The 16,852-nt window shown below is 36.9% G+C and overlaps 2 protein-coding genes across 2 annotated transcripts; both read right to left on the minus strand.

The window, feature by feature from the left end:
- Positions 1 to 3,849: 3,849 nt before the first annotated feature.
- Positions 3,850 to 4,377, minus strand: LOC142616499 (uncharacterized). Its single transcript, XM_075789340.1, has one exon. The coding sequence runs from the start codon at positions 4,375 to 4,377 to the stop codon at positions 3,850 to 3,852; it is 528 nt and encodes a 175-aa protein (XP_075645455.1).
- An 84-nt stretch (positions 4,378 to 4,461) lies between these two features.
- Positions 4,462 to 4,830, minus strand: LOC142616500 (uncharacterized). Its single transcript, XM_075789341.1, has one exon. The coding sequence runs from the start codon at positions 4,828 to 4,830 to the stop codon at positions 4,462 to 4,464; it is 369 nt and encodes a 122-aa protein (XP_075645456.1).
- Positions 4,831 to 16,852: the final 12,022 nt, after the last annotated feature.

Raw genomic sequence — 16,852 nt, forward strand, 5'->3', positions numbered from 1 at the left:
ATACGTAGGTATGTTCTTGAGATTCTGCATACGTGGGCAAACCCTCATGACCCTAGAGGGTTTGCATTCATGCGTATGTAGCTCTATTCTTGTGTACACAGATATGTTCTTGAGATTTTACATACATGGGAATGGACCTGCGTAAGCAGGGTCTTGTCTATGTGCGTGGGCTTTGACCTGCGTACGTGAGATGCCTGGTAGAAGCCCTACTCTACCCATTTTCACTCTTTCAACCATTTCACTTCCATATGCAATTCTAACACATCTTTTTGTCATTTTTGCATTTGAATATTAGTATATCATTCTTTTCATGTTCACTCTTGCATCAAAACACCATATTCCAATATTTCACTTGAATCATGAATCTATTGTCCTCTTTCTTTTTGCAATCATCATCCCTTTATGTTGGTAGGGGAAGCACCAATAAGGTGGTGGAATGGTTCAACCTGCTTGCCCCCGAAACTAGGGGCTATATCTATGAAGCGGGCTTTGAGCCTGTCATCGGTCTTCTTTCGAAGAAGTCTACAAGTGCCACCTTGGTGCAATGCCTTGTTAAAAGGTGGTGGGACACTACCCACACCTTTCATATTACTAAGTGGGAGATGATGGTGACTCCCAACTACTTTTATCGCATAACTAGTCTTAGCTTCGAGGGGGCCATCATCAGTTTGGACAATGTGTCAGGCGTCCAGCTAGGCATCGACATGTTGGGGAGGAAGTACTCCACTAAGACCATTTGCTACTTCAACTTGGTGTCGGATTACATGTTTCTCCCATAGTGGACTCTGGAAGAATGTGTTCGTATGGCTAGGCCTTTCCTTTAACACTTGTTGAGGGACTATGTCTTTGCCAATGGTGGGCAAACGGTGTCCTTGAGGTGGCTAACCCTCTTCCAAGACTTTAGGGAGGCGCGAAGGGCCAACTGGGGGCAAGTATGTCTTGCTTATCTTTACTCTACCCTTGACACTCTTAACTGGGGCACTTTATGGCAGCTTGTAAGGCCTTGGAAGCTCCTTGAGGTCGGTTCTCTTTTCATTCTTTAAATTTTCATTTGTAGCATGTAGTCTTGCACACTATACTACTTGAAAATTATCAGCTTGCATCTGTCATCTTGCAAACTGTCATCTTGCATCTAACCTGTGGCTTGTGTGTTTTTTTTTTTTTTTTTTTTGGTAGCGGTGGGTGGTTAGGTATGGCCTTATAACTCCAGGCACCGACCTAGTTCTGAGGGATTTTTTTCCTCAAGTGAAGGCGCATCTTATGAGGTTAACTTCAAATAAGGTAAATTTAAGAGTTCTAGCTTCTTTATGCATTACCTTTAGAATACTCTCCTCCTAACCTTGTGTCTTTATAGGTAAATTGGGCCCCATGGGCTGGCCAATCCCTTCTTGCTACTCAAAACATGGAGCTTGCCCTTTTCATTACTACGGAGATTACCTGACCCCTTAAAGGAGCAGGCTTAAGGGCTCTATATTTGGCAGAGAGGGTGAGGTGTCTGTTGGTCCTAGTGGAGCGGCCCACCCAGGCGGTGGTGATGATGATGATGGTGATGGTGGTGAGGACGAGGACTCAGAGGCGACTCCTAGCTACCAGCCTAGGAAGAGGTAGCACCGTTGATTACTTGTAATCACAGCATATATACAGCACACAACTTTTTTTCTTTTCTTTTTGCTTTTAATTTTTTTTTTTATTCCCTTTAGCAGACATTAGGGTTTTTTTTTTTAGACAAATGATTGTATTTAAGAACATCTTTTTACATTTATGCTTTTGATTGGAACTTAGCACATAATTTACAAGGTAATATTAAATTGTATGTTTCTATACAACTTTGCTTCTTTGATGCTTGCAATCTTGTGCTTGGAATGCGTATTGAATGATTCTTTTAGGTCACAAGAACCCTAGGATTGCTTTGGAGTAGGAAAAATCTTATCAAAATAGGGGACTATGGGTTTCTGCCAAGCGTCGTATGTATGTGGAGATGAACCTGCATACGTAGCCGTGAATCAGAAAAACCCTAGCCAACTTGCTTAGGTATAATAAAAGTAGCCATTTGAATCCAAAACCCTCACCAACGGATTTGCAACCCAAAGAACACTTTTTTGAGGTCTCCCAATGGCAAAAAATTCTCCTCTTGATGTCTCCACTTGGATTAGGAAGCTTGGTCCTGATTTCAAGGATTCCGTTGCTCCCTATGGCCTTTCTTGCATCTCCCTTTACCATCAAATTAGGATGGATAAGCCTCTTCTTCGTGCTGCTGCTAACTATTGGGTTCCTTCTCAACATGTATTCCACTTCAATTATGCCTCTCTATCGAGAAATTTGCTACCATCATGGGTGAATTAGAGATTGATGATATCATCTTTCCTACCATGGGTGGGGATCTTCCTTCCTTGCTGCGAGTTGTGTTGGGCATCCCTAAAACCACAGCCAATAGGTGGTGTGTCTTTGACAAACTCAACTTTAGGCTGGTCTTTGATTACTTTTCCAGTTCGGACCTTCATGTCTTTTGCTTATGTGCCTTTGCAAGGTATTTCTTGGTCCAAAAGTCATATTGTGTGGATCTTCGGATGTGCATGGTGGCTTATGAGCTAAAGAGAAGTAATTCAGTAGGCTTGATCTTGGAAAAAAACCCTCAATGGTTTGGATGCCTTTCAGAGGAAGGAAGCAGGCTTCTTTGCGGGCAGTCCTCCTCTTCTTCAGGTATAATCTCTAACTTTTTCCTAGGTTTTCAACCTAGCAAGATTCCTCTAATTTTGCATGGATTGCTTTTCGGTTTTCAACCCATCGAGGCACCTTATATCGTCTTTCATTATTATTTATTATTTTTTTCTCACTCATGCTTTCCACTCTTTCTTTTTTTCTTTTCTTTTATTTGTCTTTTCTCCTTATCTTCTCTTCTCTCTTTTTATTTTATTTTTTATTTTTACTTTTTTTCAAATATGGCTACAAGAGAAGCTTCAATTGCTTCAACCTCCTACTGTGCCCCTTAGCACCTACCTCTCTAGGAATCTTAGGGACTGTCGGCTTTAGAATATCATGGGCTTTGAAGTGTACATGGAGCTTGTGGTTTGCCTTAAGGAGACTGACATTCAATGAGTCATGGAATGGTAGCATATCTCAAGCCTGGTCCATAGTTGCTACAACGATCATTGTGTAACTTTAGTTGGGTTTCGATGCTGCTCTTAGTACTCCACTTGTCATATCTCAAGGCAATTTGGAGAGGGCCAAGGAGCACTTAATGACGAGGGTGCCTTCCACACCACAGTGTTCACCAATAGAATCTTGGGTAGGATTAGTGAAGCTTGGTCACGTCGTAGGGTGACGAAAGACATTGTTCCTCCCAAATGCATCTACCCTATTGCAAGCTACAAGCAATGGTTGGAGGATGAAATGAAGTGGATTTTAAGGGACGAGAAAGCTTATATGAGGACTAGCAAGAAGGCAAGGAGGACTGAATGACCAACTTTGAAGGGCCCTAAAATTTACTTTCCTACACTTTTATGATTCTTATGTAATTGTTCTTGAATCTAATAAATGATTGTAATGTTTCAAATCCCCTATGAAAACAAAATTATTATCTTTTAATTTGAGCAATGAGAGAATTTCCTTTTTATTATCTTTGTTTATTGTCACCTCATTTTTTTTTTCTTTTCTTTTTCCTTTGCCATGTAATTTTTGCGTATGACGTCCCGTCAGGAATTTTTGCCATGCCCATGGTCTTTCCCTTATCTTTTGCCTAGACCACCCTTTCGAGTTTTCAATCTAGCAGGGTTCTTTTGCCTTAATTTTTATCTAGGCCGCCCTTTTGAGTGTTCAAATTAGTAGGCTTTTTTTCCTTCTTATTTTTTGTTATAAATGTGGTATTTTTGGGCGAAGCATCTCTTCCCCATCCATGTTAATCGGGCAAAGCATCTCTTCCCCATCCAAATCTGTGATTCTTGTAGTACCTCCAAACATAATCTTCTTAATGATAAAAGGCCCAGACCATCTAGGCTTCATTTTTCCTCTTGGATTAAAAGTCTCATCTCTAAGCACCTTTAGGACCAAGTTCCCTTCTTTAAGGTTTCTTGGTTCCACTTTCTTGGTGAAAGCTCTAGCATTCCTTTTTTGGTATCCTTCTGCTTGGTATTGTGCCCTAGCCATCTTCTCATCTATCAAAGCCAATTGTTCATATCCTGCCTTAGTCTGATCCTTTTCTAGGACCTTAGTTTCTACTACCACCCTCAAAGATTGTATCTCCACCTTAATAGGAAGCACATCCTCACTACTATAAACCAAGGAGTAAGGTGTTGCCCTAGTCAATGCACAGATAGAATTCCTATAACCCCACAAGGCAAATGGAAGCTTCTCGGCCCAATCTTTGTATGTCACTACCATCTTGGCTAGGATATTCTTCACATTCTTATTGGCTACTTCTACGGCCCCATTAGCTTATGGTCGATATGGTGAAGACTTGTGATGCTAAATACCATATTCTTCCATAACCCTTCGGACTTCACCTTCAAAGTAGGAACCATTATCGGAAATGATCTCTTGGGATATCCCAAACCGAAATATGATGTTTTCTAAGAATTGAGCCACATGCTTAGCCTTCAACACAGAATAGAAGGCTACCTCCACCCACTTGGTGAAATAGTCAATTGCCACTAAAATGTGCTCATGCCTGTTTGATGCCTTAGGAGCGATCCTCCCAATCACATTTATGCCCCAAACTAAGAATGGCCATGGATAAGTCATGCTATACAACTCACTAGGTGGTACATGGTTCAAGTTGGAGTGTGTTTGAAAATCGTGGCAGCCTTTCACATAGTCCACACAATCAGTCTCCATCGTATTCTAGTAGTACCCTATCCTAGGTCAGAGAACTCTCAGAGAGCTTTCTTTGGGTAGGCTAGTGTTTTTTGGGTTATGATGGCACTTACATTTACGAGATTGGGTGCTTTAGTGGTGGTCCCTCCTCCATATGTCTTCTTAGTTGGAGACTTGCTTTCCCTTTTCTCCAATTGTCCATTATTGAGAGCATCTTCAATTCTTGTCCCATAATCACATAATTCTCCAAATGAGCTAATAGGCGATAACAAAAGCCTACTATTATAAACCGGGATCAAGTTCTTGATGATCATGTTGATTTTGTCCTTCTCATTTGGCTTATTGACCATTCTAGATGCCTTGTTCTTCCATCTAGTCATGTATTTAGAAAATGTCTCCCCAACACCTTGCTTGGTAGTCTTCAAATCCCTTAGAGTCATATCAATCATGGTGTTTAAGGTGAATTGGTCCACAAACAACTCCACTAGCTCATTCTACACCTTAGTTTTGCTTGGATCAAGGCTATAGTACCATCTCGATGCACCTCCCATGAGCGAGAAGGGAAACGCATGGATTTCCACATATGCGGACTTCTTGAGCTTAGATTCCTCCAACCTAGTGAAGCACCCTCCAATTTTCTTAAGAGTCTCTCCATGTTCGTGTAAGGCCTTAAGGATCCTTTGCACCATTAGGTCTTCCATGGAGGTAGCCATTGTTTCTTGGGGATTTCCTTCTTCTTGGTGTGTGTCCTCAATTTTGATTAAGCACCTTACTTTCTCTCAAATCCAAATGGGGGTAGGGACGTGTTTTCTCAACTTTCGTGTTGCAATGATGCCTGAAAAGAAGCACCATCTTTATTAAGCTCATGTCCCAATTAAAAGGTTCCTTTTACTTTTTAGAAGTTCTTGGAAAATTCTTAAGTTAAAAACATTTTAATGGAGGACCAATTACAATGTTACTCCCTTTCCTCTCATGGATCCTTGCTCCTTGTTTCATTGGACTTTGGTCCATTTACAAAAAGCTCTCATCTTACTCTCGTGGGCTTCCATTAGAATGTACTTAGAAATTTTCAACCCTTTGTCTTAAACTTGGGCTTACATGGTACTCATCACTTTTGGGCTTTTCATCTTTTATTCATTATTTCATCATTTTTCCTTGAAATAGCTCTCTAGCTAGAATACATTGTAGCCTTCCTCTCAAAGTCCATGAGATTCTCATCATTTTGGGCCTAGATGCAACAAAGAGAGCCAAGATTAGGGAATTTCATTTTGTCTTTAAAAGATGTTGGATGCTAAGTCCAAAGCGTATATGTTATCTTAGGCCTAAAGTCCTCTTTTTCAAAAGGGCTTTCTCCCACTTGGGCCCATTATAACAACTAAGCTATGATCTTATGAACCTTTCAAGTTAAGTTATGCCTTTGGATTTAGGGACAAACCTCTTATATGTGAGAACTTTTTTTCTTTTATCTCACAACTTCTTAGGGTATACCATAACTTTAGGGCCACCCCTTCCATTTTTATACCTTTTATTTGTCCTTTAAAATTAGGTGAACACATGATATATGGTTGAACAAACAAGAGATATATATAAGTTACCCTTCATGATAGGATCTAAGATCTCTCTAGTCTAGATAGGCTCCCTAAGGCTAAAAGGATAGATAAGTAGGTCACTCACAACTAGGTGGGCTATGATCCAACCAAGGGCATAAGTAAACCCCATAGTGGATTGGTAGCAAACCTTTAACGTACTCAAGGCCCATTATAGGAGATGACACCGATTGTGAGTTGGTGGGATGAACTTCGGAAGATTTGGGCTCGAATAGAGCCTTCTACCTTCCTACTCATCACCAACCAAGGTTAAGGGACAAAAAGACAAGTGAATGTGTGTGCAAACAAGTATTGAAAAAGTTTTTATTAAGGATAAGAAACAAGATGCATAGCAATTAAATTTACTATCCCTAGTGGAGTCGCCACTGTGGACACAAGGAGGGAGTCGCCACCTAGTTATATGATTCAGGAACCATGAATATAGCATCCTTTCAAGGAAAGACCTTTGATCTTACTACTAGAGTATGTGTTCAGAGTTTAGGTATACTCTTGGGAACATGTTAGCCACCCAAGAACGCTCTTGGGAACGTTCAGAGTTTAGTTGTATCCCAATTGACTGCACTAGGAACTCCCCAACAGAATGGTGTAGCAAAGAGAAGGATAGGACTCTTTTGGAAATGGTTAGGTCCATGATGAGTTATTCAACTTTACTAGTTTCCTATTAGGGATATGCACTAAAAATTGCTATGCTTATTTTAAATTTAGTTCCTTCAAAATCTGTTCCTAACACACCTAAGGAATTGTGGAGTAGACACAAGCCTAGTATGAGATACCTCCACATTTGGTGATGTCCAACACATGTGTTGAAAGGGAAGTCTGATAAGTTGGAAGCAAAAACGGAACTATGCATGTTTTTAGGGTATTCAAAGGAAACTAAGGGTTATTTATTATATAATCATAAAGATAACAAAGTGTTTGTTAGCACCGATGCCAAATATTTGGAGAATGATTATGTGAATAATTTTAATCCTAGGAGTAAAGTTGTCTTGGTTGAGATAGATGAACCTATAATTGAACAACCAATGCTTGAAACTAAGGATGATGTGGATGTATTAGATATACCACGAGATATTACTCATGAGATGATTAGTACATAGGAACCTCGTCGTAGTGGGAGAATTGTTCAGCCTCCAATAAGATTTATAGGTTTGGAAGAAACTTATGAAACTGTCTCAGAAAAGGCTGAATCGAATCCCTACACTTATGAAGATGGAATGATTGATATAGATGCACATCATTAAGTCCAAGCTATGAAATCTGAATTAGATTCTATATATTCCAATCAAGTTTGGGATCTTGTAAAGGCGTCTAATGGCATTAAACCTGTTGGTTGCAAATGGGTCTACAAGAGGAAGAGAGGGATAGATGGAAAGGTTGAAACCTTTAAAGCAAGACTAGTGGTGAAAGGGTATATACAAAAAGAAGGTATTGATTATGATGAAACTCTTTTGCTAGTAGCCATGCTTGAATCTATCAAAATTCTCTTATCCATTGCTGCTTATTATGTTTATGAGATTTAGCAAATGAATGTCAAGACTGCATTTCTCAATGGCAATCTTGAAGAAGAAATCTATATGATGCAACCGGAAGGTTTCATAGCAAAGACCTAAGAGCATATGGTATGCAAGTTGAAAATGTCTATTTATGGACTTAAGTAAGCATCTAGGTCATGGAACATCAGATTTGATCAAGAAATCAAGTCATTTGGTTTTGAACAAAATCTTGATGAACCATGTGTGTACAAAAAGACATCGAGACAAAGTAGTAATGTTCCTAGTGCTTTATGTCGATGATATTCTACTCATTGGAAATGATGTAGGGGTAATGTCATCAGTAAAGGTTTGGTTGTCAAGCCAATTTGATATGAAGGACTTGGGTGAAGCTAACTTTATTCTAGGGATCAAGCTTTGGCGAGATCGCAAGAATAAGATGTTAGGTTTATCACAAGCGGGGTATATAGATAAGGTTCTAGAACGATTTAGCATGTATAACTCGAAGAAAGGATTACTTCCTTTTAGACATGGAGTTCCTCCGTCTGATGACCAAAGGCCTAAGACTCATGATGAGACAAATTCCTTATGCTTCTGTAGTGGGAAGTCCCATGTATGCCATGCTATAACTAGACCGGATATCTGTTATTCAGTTGGCATGGTCAACCGATATCAATCAAATCCAAGACTTAAACATTGGCAAGCTATAAAGTATATTCTCAAGTATCTAAGGAGAACGAGAGATTATATGCTTGTTTTCCATAATAAGGATTTGATACCTATTGGTTATATAGATTCAGATTTTCAGTTAGATCTTGATTTCAGAAAATTCACTTCAGGTTGTGTGTTCACCTTGGGAAGTGGAACCATAAGTTGGAGGAGTGTTAAGCCATATTGTATTGCCGACTCCACCATGAAAGCTGAATATGTTACTGCTTGTGAAGCAACAAAGGAAGCTATTTGGCTCAAGAAATTCGTTTATGATCTTGGTGTTGTGAGAATGAAGCAAGTTCCTATCACATTGTTTTATGACAATAATGGTGCAGTTACTCATTCCAATGATCCAAGGAATCACAAAAAAGGAAAACACATTGAAAGAAAGTACCACATTATTCAAGACATCGTTGCTCAAGGAAGTGTTGTAGTAGCAAAGATTGATAGTGCAAGTAATCTAGTGGATCCCTTTACCAAAGCCTTGCCGCAAATGACTTTTGAGTCACAGGGAATGGGAGTTAGATTAATGCACAGTATTCTTTTGGGCAAGTGGGAGATTGTTAGAATTAGTGCCCTTAAATCCTATTGTACGATGTTATGTAAGACATTATGTATGACATAATGTTGTGATTAATAAAGTTGTTTTATTATTATCTAAAATAATGGTAACATGAGTATTTGGACATTATCATATATTCCGTGAGATGCATAGTATGTGATTTAGTCATAGAAGATATGGATCACAAGTTCTTTGTAAACTCAGAATTGTAATTCGTAGTCGGTGATGAAATTGGGCATTTCATCTGCAAAGATTATAACATGTCAACTAAGACGATTTGTCTTGCTCATGGAAGTGGAGACTTCTAGTTGATGTGTTGATATGTTTTAAGAGTTAAGAGATATTAAATTGGACCGCTGTGAGATTTATTATTCTCCTAACTACTGTCAATTGAATAATAAATCTCACGACTTCTATTTACATGAACTCTTATTTCTAAGAGAATAAAGGACATGATCAAGAGGTGTAGGTTTCTTTGATATATCAGGAGTAAGATCTAAAAGTCACGATCAAAACCTCAGTATGTTGGGCAACCACATTTAGTGTTGATGGAACATATATTCTCAAGATGGAATTCATAATCTCTTGACAGAAATATAAAATATTCCCTTAAGAAGTAGTGAGGTTACTAAAGTATATATTTATGACTTTTTAAGATGTAGTGGGTTTGGTTACTAAAGTATATATTTAAGATGTAGTGGGTTTGGTTACTAAAGTATATATTTATGAAATTGATTTCATAAATATATGATGAATAAGATAAAAGATTAAACCGAGTACTCAAGGATTAAAATGTAGTGATCTTCAAAGTGGCAGTGTACATACATGACTTTTTATTACTACAAATATTTTATGAAGGGCTTGCATGTACAATATTGTCTTAGGATATAATTTATTAATAAGGCCTAGAATGCAATTATATTTATATAATGGTATTAAATATAATTAATGGTAATTTTGGACTTGTCAAGAGTTGATAAAAAAGCCCAAGTCTCATTGGAGCTAGTGTCTTATTTGTTCCCTTTTGGTCCCATTCCAAGCCACACATTAAAGCTTAATTGGAAAGGCCCAAAAGACCAACCTAATTAGATAATCAGTTAGATACAAAGGGAGAAACATACAGAATTTTATGAGTTTGACACTATTGTGAAATAGTGTGTATGTGTATGTGAGACACTTTATTATTCTCCCTTGGAAAACTAATTGAGAGACCACACTTCTTGGGCGTAAAGTGGAATTGGAGTGAAGATTAAAAGTGTTCCTAAGAACTTCTGATCTTTTGTTTTGAATTTCACCACACCAAGGTATGCTATCTAGTTCTTAAATTCTGAAACTTACATAGTACATTATGCGATTTATGTCCATGAGACTATCTATAAATGAACTAATAGGACATTATCATAGTCCATGAGATGCATTATATGTGATTTAGTTACAGAAGATGTAAATCACAAGTTCCTTGTAAACTCAAAATGTAGTTCGTATTCGATGATAAAATTTGGCGTTTCATTTGCAAAAACTATAACATATCAAATAAGATGATTTGTCTTGATCATGGAAGTGGAGACTTCTAGTTGGTATGTTGATATGTTTTAAGAATTAAGACATATTGAACTGGATCGCTGTGAAATTTATTATTCTCCTAACGACTGTCAAATGAATAATAAATCTCACAACTTCTATTTGCATGAATTCTTAATCTTGAGAGAATAATGGACTTCATCATGAGGTACAGGTTACTTTGATATATCAGGAGTGAGATCTATAAGTCACGATCAAAACCTCAGTATGTTGGGCAGCCACATTTAGTATTAATGGAACATATATTCTCAAGATGGAATTCATAGTCTCTTAACGGAGATACAAAATATTTCCTGGAGATACAAAATATTCCCTTGAGATAAGTTTATTGGGTTTGGTTATTTAGAAAGTTGGGCCCAACCACTTTAGTAAGGAATTACTAAAGTATATATTTATGGAATTGGATTTCATAAATATATGATGAATAACTTAAAGGATTAAACCGGGTACTCAAGGATTAAGATGTAGTAATCTTCAAAGTGGTAGTCTACATTTATGACTTTGTATTACTACGAATATTTTATGAAGGGGTTGCATGTATAATAAAGTCTTGGGATATAATTTATAGATAAGGTCTAGAGTGCAACTATATTTACATAATGATATTAAATATAGTTAATGGTAACTTTGGACTTGTCAAGAGTTGACAGAAAAGTCCAATGCCCATTGGAGCTAGTGTCTTATTGGTCCCTTTTAGTCCCACTCCAAGCCACACACTTAAGCCCAATTGTAAAGGCTCAAAATGCTAGCCTAATTATATAATCAGTTAGATATAAAGGGAGAAACATACAGAATTTCAATAGTGGGTTTTTCATTAAGATCATATAAGGAATGAAACGGTTTGTATGTGAGGGTTAGACACTCTCTTATTCTCCCTTGGAAACTGATTAAGAGACCACACTTCTTGGGCGTAAGTGGAATTGGAGTGAAGATTAAAAGTGTTCCCAAGTACTTCTAAACTTTGGTTTTGAATTTCACCGCACCAAGGTACGCTTTTCTTGTTCTCAAATTCTGAAATTTACATAGTACAGGTTATCAATTGTGAATGAAGTAGATCCGTTAATTTTCTGCTGCGTGTGTTTCCTATGCGATACAAACATGTATTTATCCAACATTTTGCGTACGCAGAATCAAGCCTGCGTGTGCAGGCTAGATCATGCGTACGTAGATCCTTACCCATAAAACCTAATAACACAGAAACAGAGTAGAACTTTAAAACAACAAACTAACAACCTAACATACACAAAACATGAAAAGAACTAAAGGGCTAATCTAAGCAAATATGTACAAACATAAAATAAGCAAAAACAAGATTAAAACACAAAAGAAAAATAGAAAAGGAAGAAAAAAAATGAAAAAGAAGGGTTAGACTGAATACCTTAAACAAAAGATTTCCAAGCTTGATTTTGACCGTTCCCTTTAGTCAAATCTATTCACAAACCAATAAGAGAGTGATTAGCAATGTTGAACTATACGATTGGGGCCTAAAAAGGTACCAATCAAACAAAATTGACTTGAGAGTGTTTGTGAAAAACTACCTTTTGATTCACTATTTTGTAGTGAATCTTAGGTTTTTCCTGTGGGATTTCTGTGTGTTTTAAAAATGCACCATGCAAGGATTTTTATAGTAGAAAAAATGGGGTTTGGAACCACTCCCAAACGATGTGGGATTCATTCCAAACCTCAGCCATTATTGCAGAAAACTTTCCTTTCTTATGCTTTTGAAACCCTAGCTACATATGCAAGAATATGCATGTATACACATGCTTTGGCCCGTGTACACGAACCATGACCCATGTACGCACGCCAACGGCCACTTTGGTCATTTTATTTCCAAAAATAGATTTTTGCTCAATTAAAAGGTTATATTTTCCATTTTAACACTCCTTAAATCAATTTAATATTTGATTGGGCTCTAAACTGGCCTTGGGCCTTAGAGTTCGAGCATCATTGGAAAACGAGGGTCTGAGTCGTAAGGGACATAAAATGCGGTGTCTACACCTCTCAGTCAAATCTATCACAATTCAATAAAATAGTGATTTGCAATGTTAAACTAAAAGGATTGGGGCCAAAAAGATCTCAATCAAATAAAAATGACTTTAGGATGTTTTGTGAAAAACTCTCTTTTGATTCACTGTTTTCTAGTGAATCTTAGGTTTTTCTCGTGGAATTTCTGCGTGTTTTGAAAATGTACCATGTAATGCTTTATATAGTGGAAAAAATGGGGTTTGGAGTGGCTCCCAGACGATGTGGGATATATTCCAAACCTCAACCATTGTTGAAGAAAACTTGACTTTCTTATGCTTCTGAAACTCTAGCTGCGTACGCAGGAATGCGCCTGTGTACGCAAGCATTGGCCTATGTACGCAGGCCAAAGATCACTTTGGTCATTTTATTTCCAAAAATAGATTTTTGCTCATTTAAAAGGATATATTTTCTATTTTAACAATTCTCAAGTCAATTTAATATCTAAGTAGGCTCTAAGCTAGCCTTAGGCATTAAAGTTTGAGTATCATTGGGGAACGAGGGCCCGAGTTGTAAGAGGTACAAAATGTGGTGTCTACATTACCAACCATTTTTTTCTTCATCTTCCTCACCTTTTCATATTCTCTCTAACTCTTTAACTTTTTTTTCCTCTCTACAAAAGCTTTTGTCCTCTCCCTCTCTCCCTTTCACAATCTGATTTCTCTTTTCTCTCATTCACTATGAAACTCTCTCCCTCCCTAAACTTCCTCGTCTCTTCCATGGCACCTAATTCCAAGAAGACCTCTTACGTGCTCTCTAGTGATGCTTTCAACCTCACTCATTGGACTAGAGTGGTGAGGCTGATGGAGTCCCCTCCGTTGACATACTGGCCAAAAGATCATCTTTCAACAAATGACCGGGGTAGATTGGTGAGTTTTTTCATTTTTTCTCATTTTTGAGTTTTCCTCTAATCTTCCATTTTAATATGTTTTTGGACTTGTAAATGCTTGGATTTTGTTGTGGGATGGGTTTAGATGAAAACCTAACACCTTAGGACGAGTAGGAACATGTTTAGGATGAGTCTTGGTGGAGATATGTTTGAAAATGTCGAAGAACACTTCTCTGTGTGGGTTTGTGCATACGAGGACTTGAGCTTGCATACGCGGCTCTTGCTCATGCGTATGCAACCTCTCTTCATACGTACGTGGCATGTTCTTGAGATTATGCAAACACAAACTTCAATCGGCGTACGCATGCTTTGTGCCTATGTTCGCAGACTTGGGCCTATGCACGCACATTGTCAGGCAGAAACCCTATCTTAACCGTTTTGAACTCTCTTTTTTTCATCTGTTTCTCATTCAATTGCAAATCTAACACTTTTCTTCATTATTTTTGCATCTAAATGTGATTCTGACACCACTTTGCACCTCATTGGAAGTCTAAAACTCTTTTTCCATTGTTCCTTGGTCCTAATTGTGAATCTAATGTCATCATATTCCTTTTTTTAGGCTTCATCCCCATATTCTGGTAGGGGCAGTACTAATCACATGGCTAAATGGTACAGGGACCTCGTTGAGGAGACAACGCCTCACATTCGTACTATTGGCTTTGAGCCTATTATTCCTATTCTACCGGAGAGGTCGGCGAGTGCCATCTTAATGCAATCTCTTGCCAAGAGGTGGTGGAACACTACCCACACCTTCCACATTGCTAAAAGAGAGATGACTGTGAAGACCGCTTTGATACCAATTGTTTAAAAAAATGGCTTGTATCTCATACAAAACATACGCAATAGAAAATTAACGAATCTACTTCATTCGCAATTGATAACAAGTACTATGTAAATTTCAGAATTTAAGAACAAAAGAGCATACCATGGTGCCGTGAAATTCAAAACCAAAGATTAGAAGTATTTGAGAACACTCTTAATCTTCACTCCAATTCCACTTTATGCCCAAGAAGTGTGGTCTCTCAATCAATTTACATGTATGTGTTCAAGGGAGAATAAAAGAGTGGCTTACACTCACATACGCACCATTTCATTCCACAATAATGTCTCATATAACTCTGTATGTTTCTCCCTTTATATCTAACTGATTATCTAATTGGGCTAGCCTTTTGGGCCATTCCAATTGGGTTTCAGCATGTGGCTTGTAGTGGAACCAAAAGAGAATAAATAAGACTCTAGCTCCAATGGGCCTTGGGCTTTTCTGTCAACTCTTGACAAGTCTAAACTTACCATTAATTATATTTAATACTACTATATAAATATAATTGCACTCTAGGCCTTATTAACAAATTAGATCCCAAGACTTTATTATACATACAACCCCTTCATAAAATATTCGTAGTAATACAAAGTCATAAATATTGACTACCACTTTGAAGATTACTACATCTTAATCCTTGAGTACTCGGTTTAATCCTTAATGTTATTCATCATATATTTATGAAATCCAATTTCATAAATATATACTTTAGTAACTCCTTACTAAAGTGGTTAGGCCTAACACTTTAAATAACCAAACCCATTAAACTTATCTCAAGGGAATATTTTATATCTCCGTTAAGAGATTATGGATTCCATCTTGAGATTATATGTTCCATCAACACTAAATGCGACTATCCAACATACTGAGGTTTTGATCGTGACTTTAGATCTCACTCCCGATATATCAAAGTAACCTACACCTCATGATCAGGTCCATTATTCTCTCTGGATTAAGAGTTCAGGTAAATAGAAGTCGTGAGATTTAGTATTCATTTGACAGTCGTTAGGAAAATAATAAATCTCACAGCGGTCCAATTCAATATGTCTTAACGCTAAAAATATATCAACACATCAACTAGAAGTCTCCACTTCCATGATCAAGACAAATCATCTTAGTTGATATGTTATAGTCTTCGCAAATGAAATGCCCAATTTCATCACTGATTATGAACTAAAATTCTGAGTTTACAAAGAACTTATGATTTATATCTTCTATGACTAAATCACATTGTGAGAGACCTCGCCAAATTTGGAGTTGTCTCTCAAAAAAGAGAGATTGTGGTGTGCTTTTTAAGGCACCTCTCTTTTTGGGTAAGTGGTGTGGAGTCGCCACTTATTTTTTTATGCATAAAAAATAAGAAAAACTAAATAAGACATACATAACTGAATTGCTTCGTTTCATTGATTGAATAAAAATGGGATACAAATTTGAAAATTTGAACATTACATGGCTTTAGATCCTAGTTACAACCTACCAAAATACATGGCTTTTTGTCCTAGTTACAATCTACCCAAAAATAAAAACAAAGATAAGACCTAGGTCTACCTATTCCAAAGAACTAGGTTTGGAGGCTAGGTTATGGAATGGGAAGGTGTTAGGCACCCATTCCATCTAGACAGAGTCTGGTCTTCTAGACTCTTGTGACCAATGTATCATTTTTATGCATGTTATGAATGATATGTTGAACATGTGAAATAAAAAAAACCACACAACCATTTATGAATGTATCCTCTTTCTTGTTTAAAAATTCAGATATGTTTTAATGATTAAAAGAAATTGATTTTGACTAATATATAAATAAATAAATAAAATTAGATTTGTTTTTGTATGTGTAAAAAGAATGGTTCTTGAAGAGAAAATTCAGATCTTTTTTCATTTAATAAAACAAAGTCTTTTGGTTTGTTAAAAAATTCATATTCTTTTTTAAGAGATAAAAAAAATGGTTTTGAGTTTTGTAAAAGATCAAATTTGTTTTATGATGATAAAAAATGGTTTTTTATAACAGAAAAATCAGATCTCTTTTCCATTTGAAAAAGATTTTTTTATGGAGAGGATCTCATTCATAAAATAATTTTATGCTACATGGACCAAACAAAACAAACAACAAACAATACATGATCTCTTTCTTTATTTCAAAAATCTGCATGCATATAAAAAATAAGATCTGTATCTAAAGAAGATATAAATCCGTTTTTGTTCTAAGAAAATTTTAGATTTACATCTAAGGAAGATGTAGATCCGTTTTATTTTGAATAAAAAGAGTTAAGTACATGTAGATCTTTAAAACTAAAAAAATTATTATAGTAACAATAAAAGAATCAAGAAAATATTTTGATAATCTAAATTAACAAGTCA

This window comes from Castanea sativa, chromosome 11 (genome assembly GCF_040712315.1).
Source record: "Castanea sativa cultivar Marrone di Chiusa Pesio chromosome 11, ASM4071231v1".
Taxonomy (NCBI): domain Eukaryota; kingdom Viridiplantae; phylum Streptophyta; class Magnoliopsida; order Fagales; family Fagaceae; genus Castanea; species Castanea sativa.

Bases quoted from the DNA above. Each gene is read 5' to 3' on its own strand.
- LOC142616499 (XM_075789340.1), bottom strand. From the start codon at position 4,377: ATGGTAGTGACATACAAAGATTGGGCCGAGAAGCTTCCATTTGCCTTG.
- LOC142616500 (XM_075789341.1), bottom strand. From the start codon at position 4,830: ATGGAGACTGATTGTGTGGACTATGTGAAAGGCTGCCACGATTTTCAA.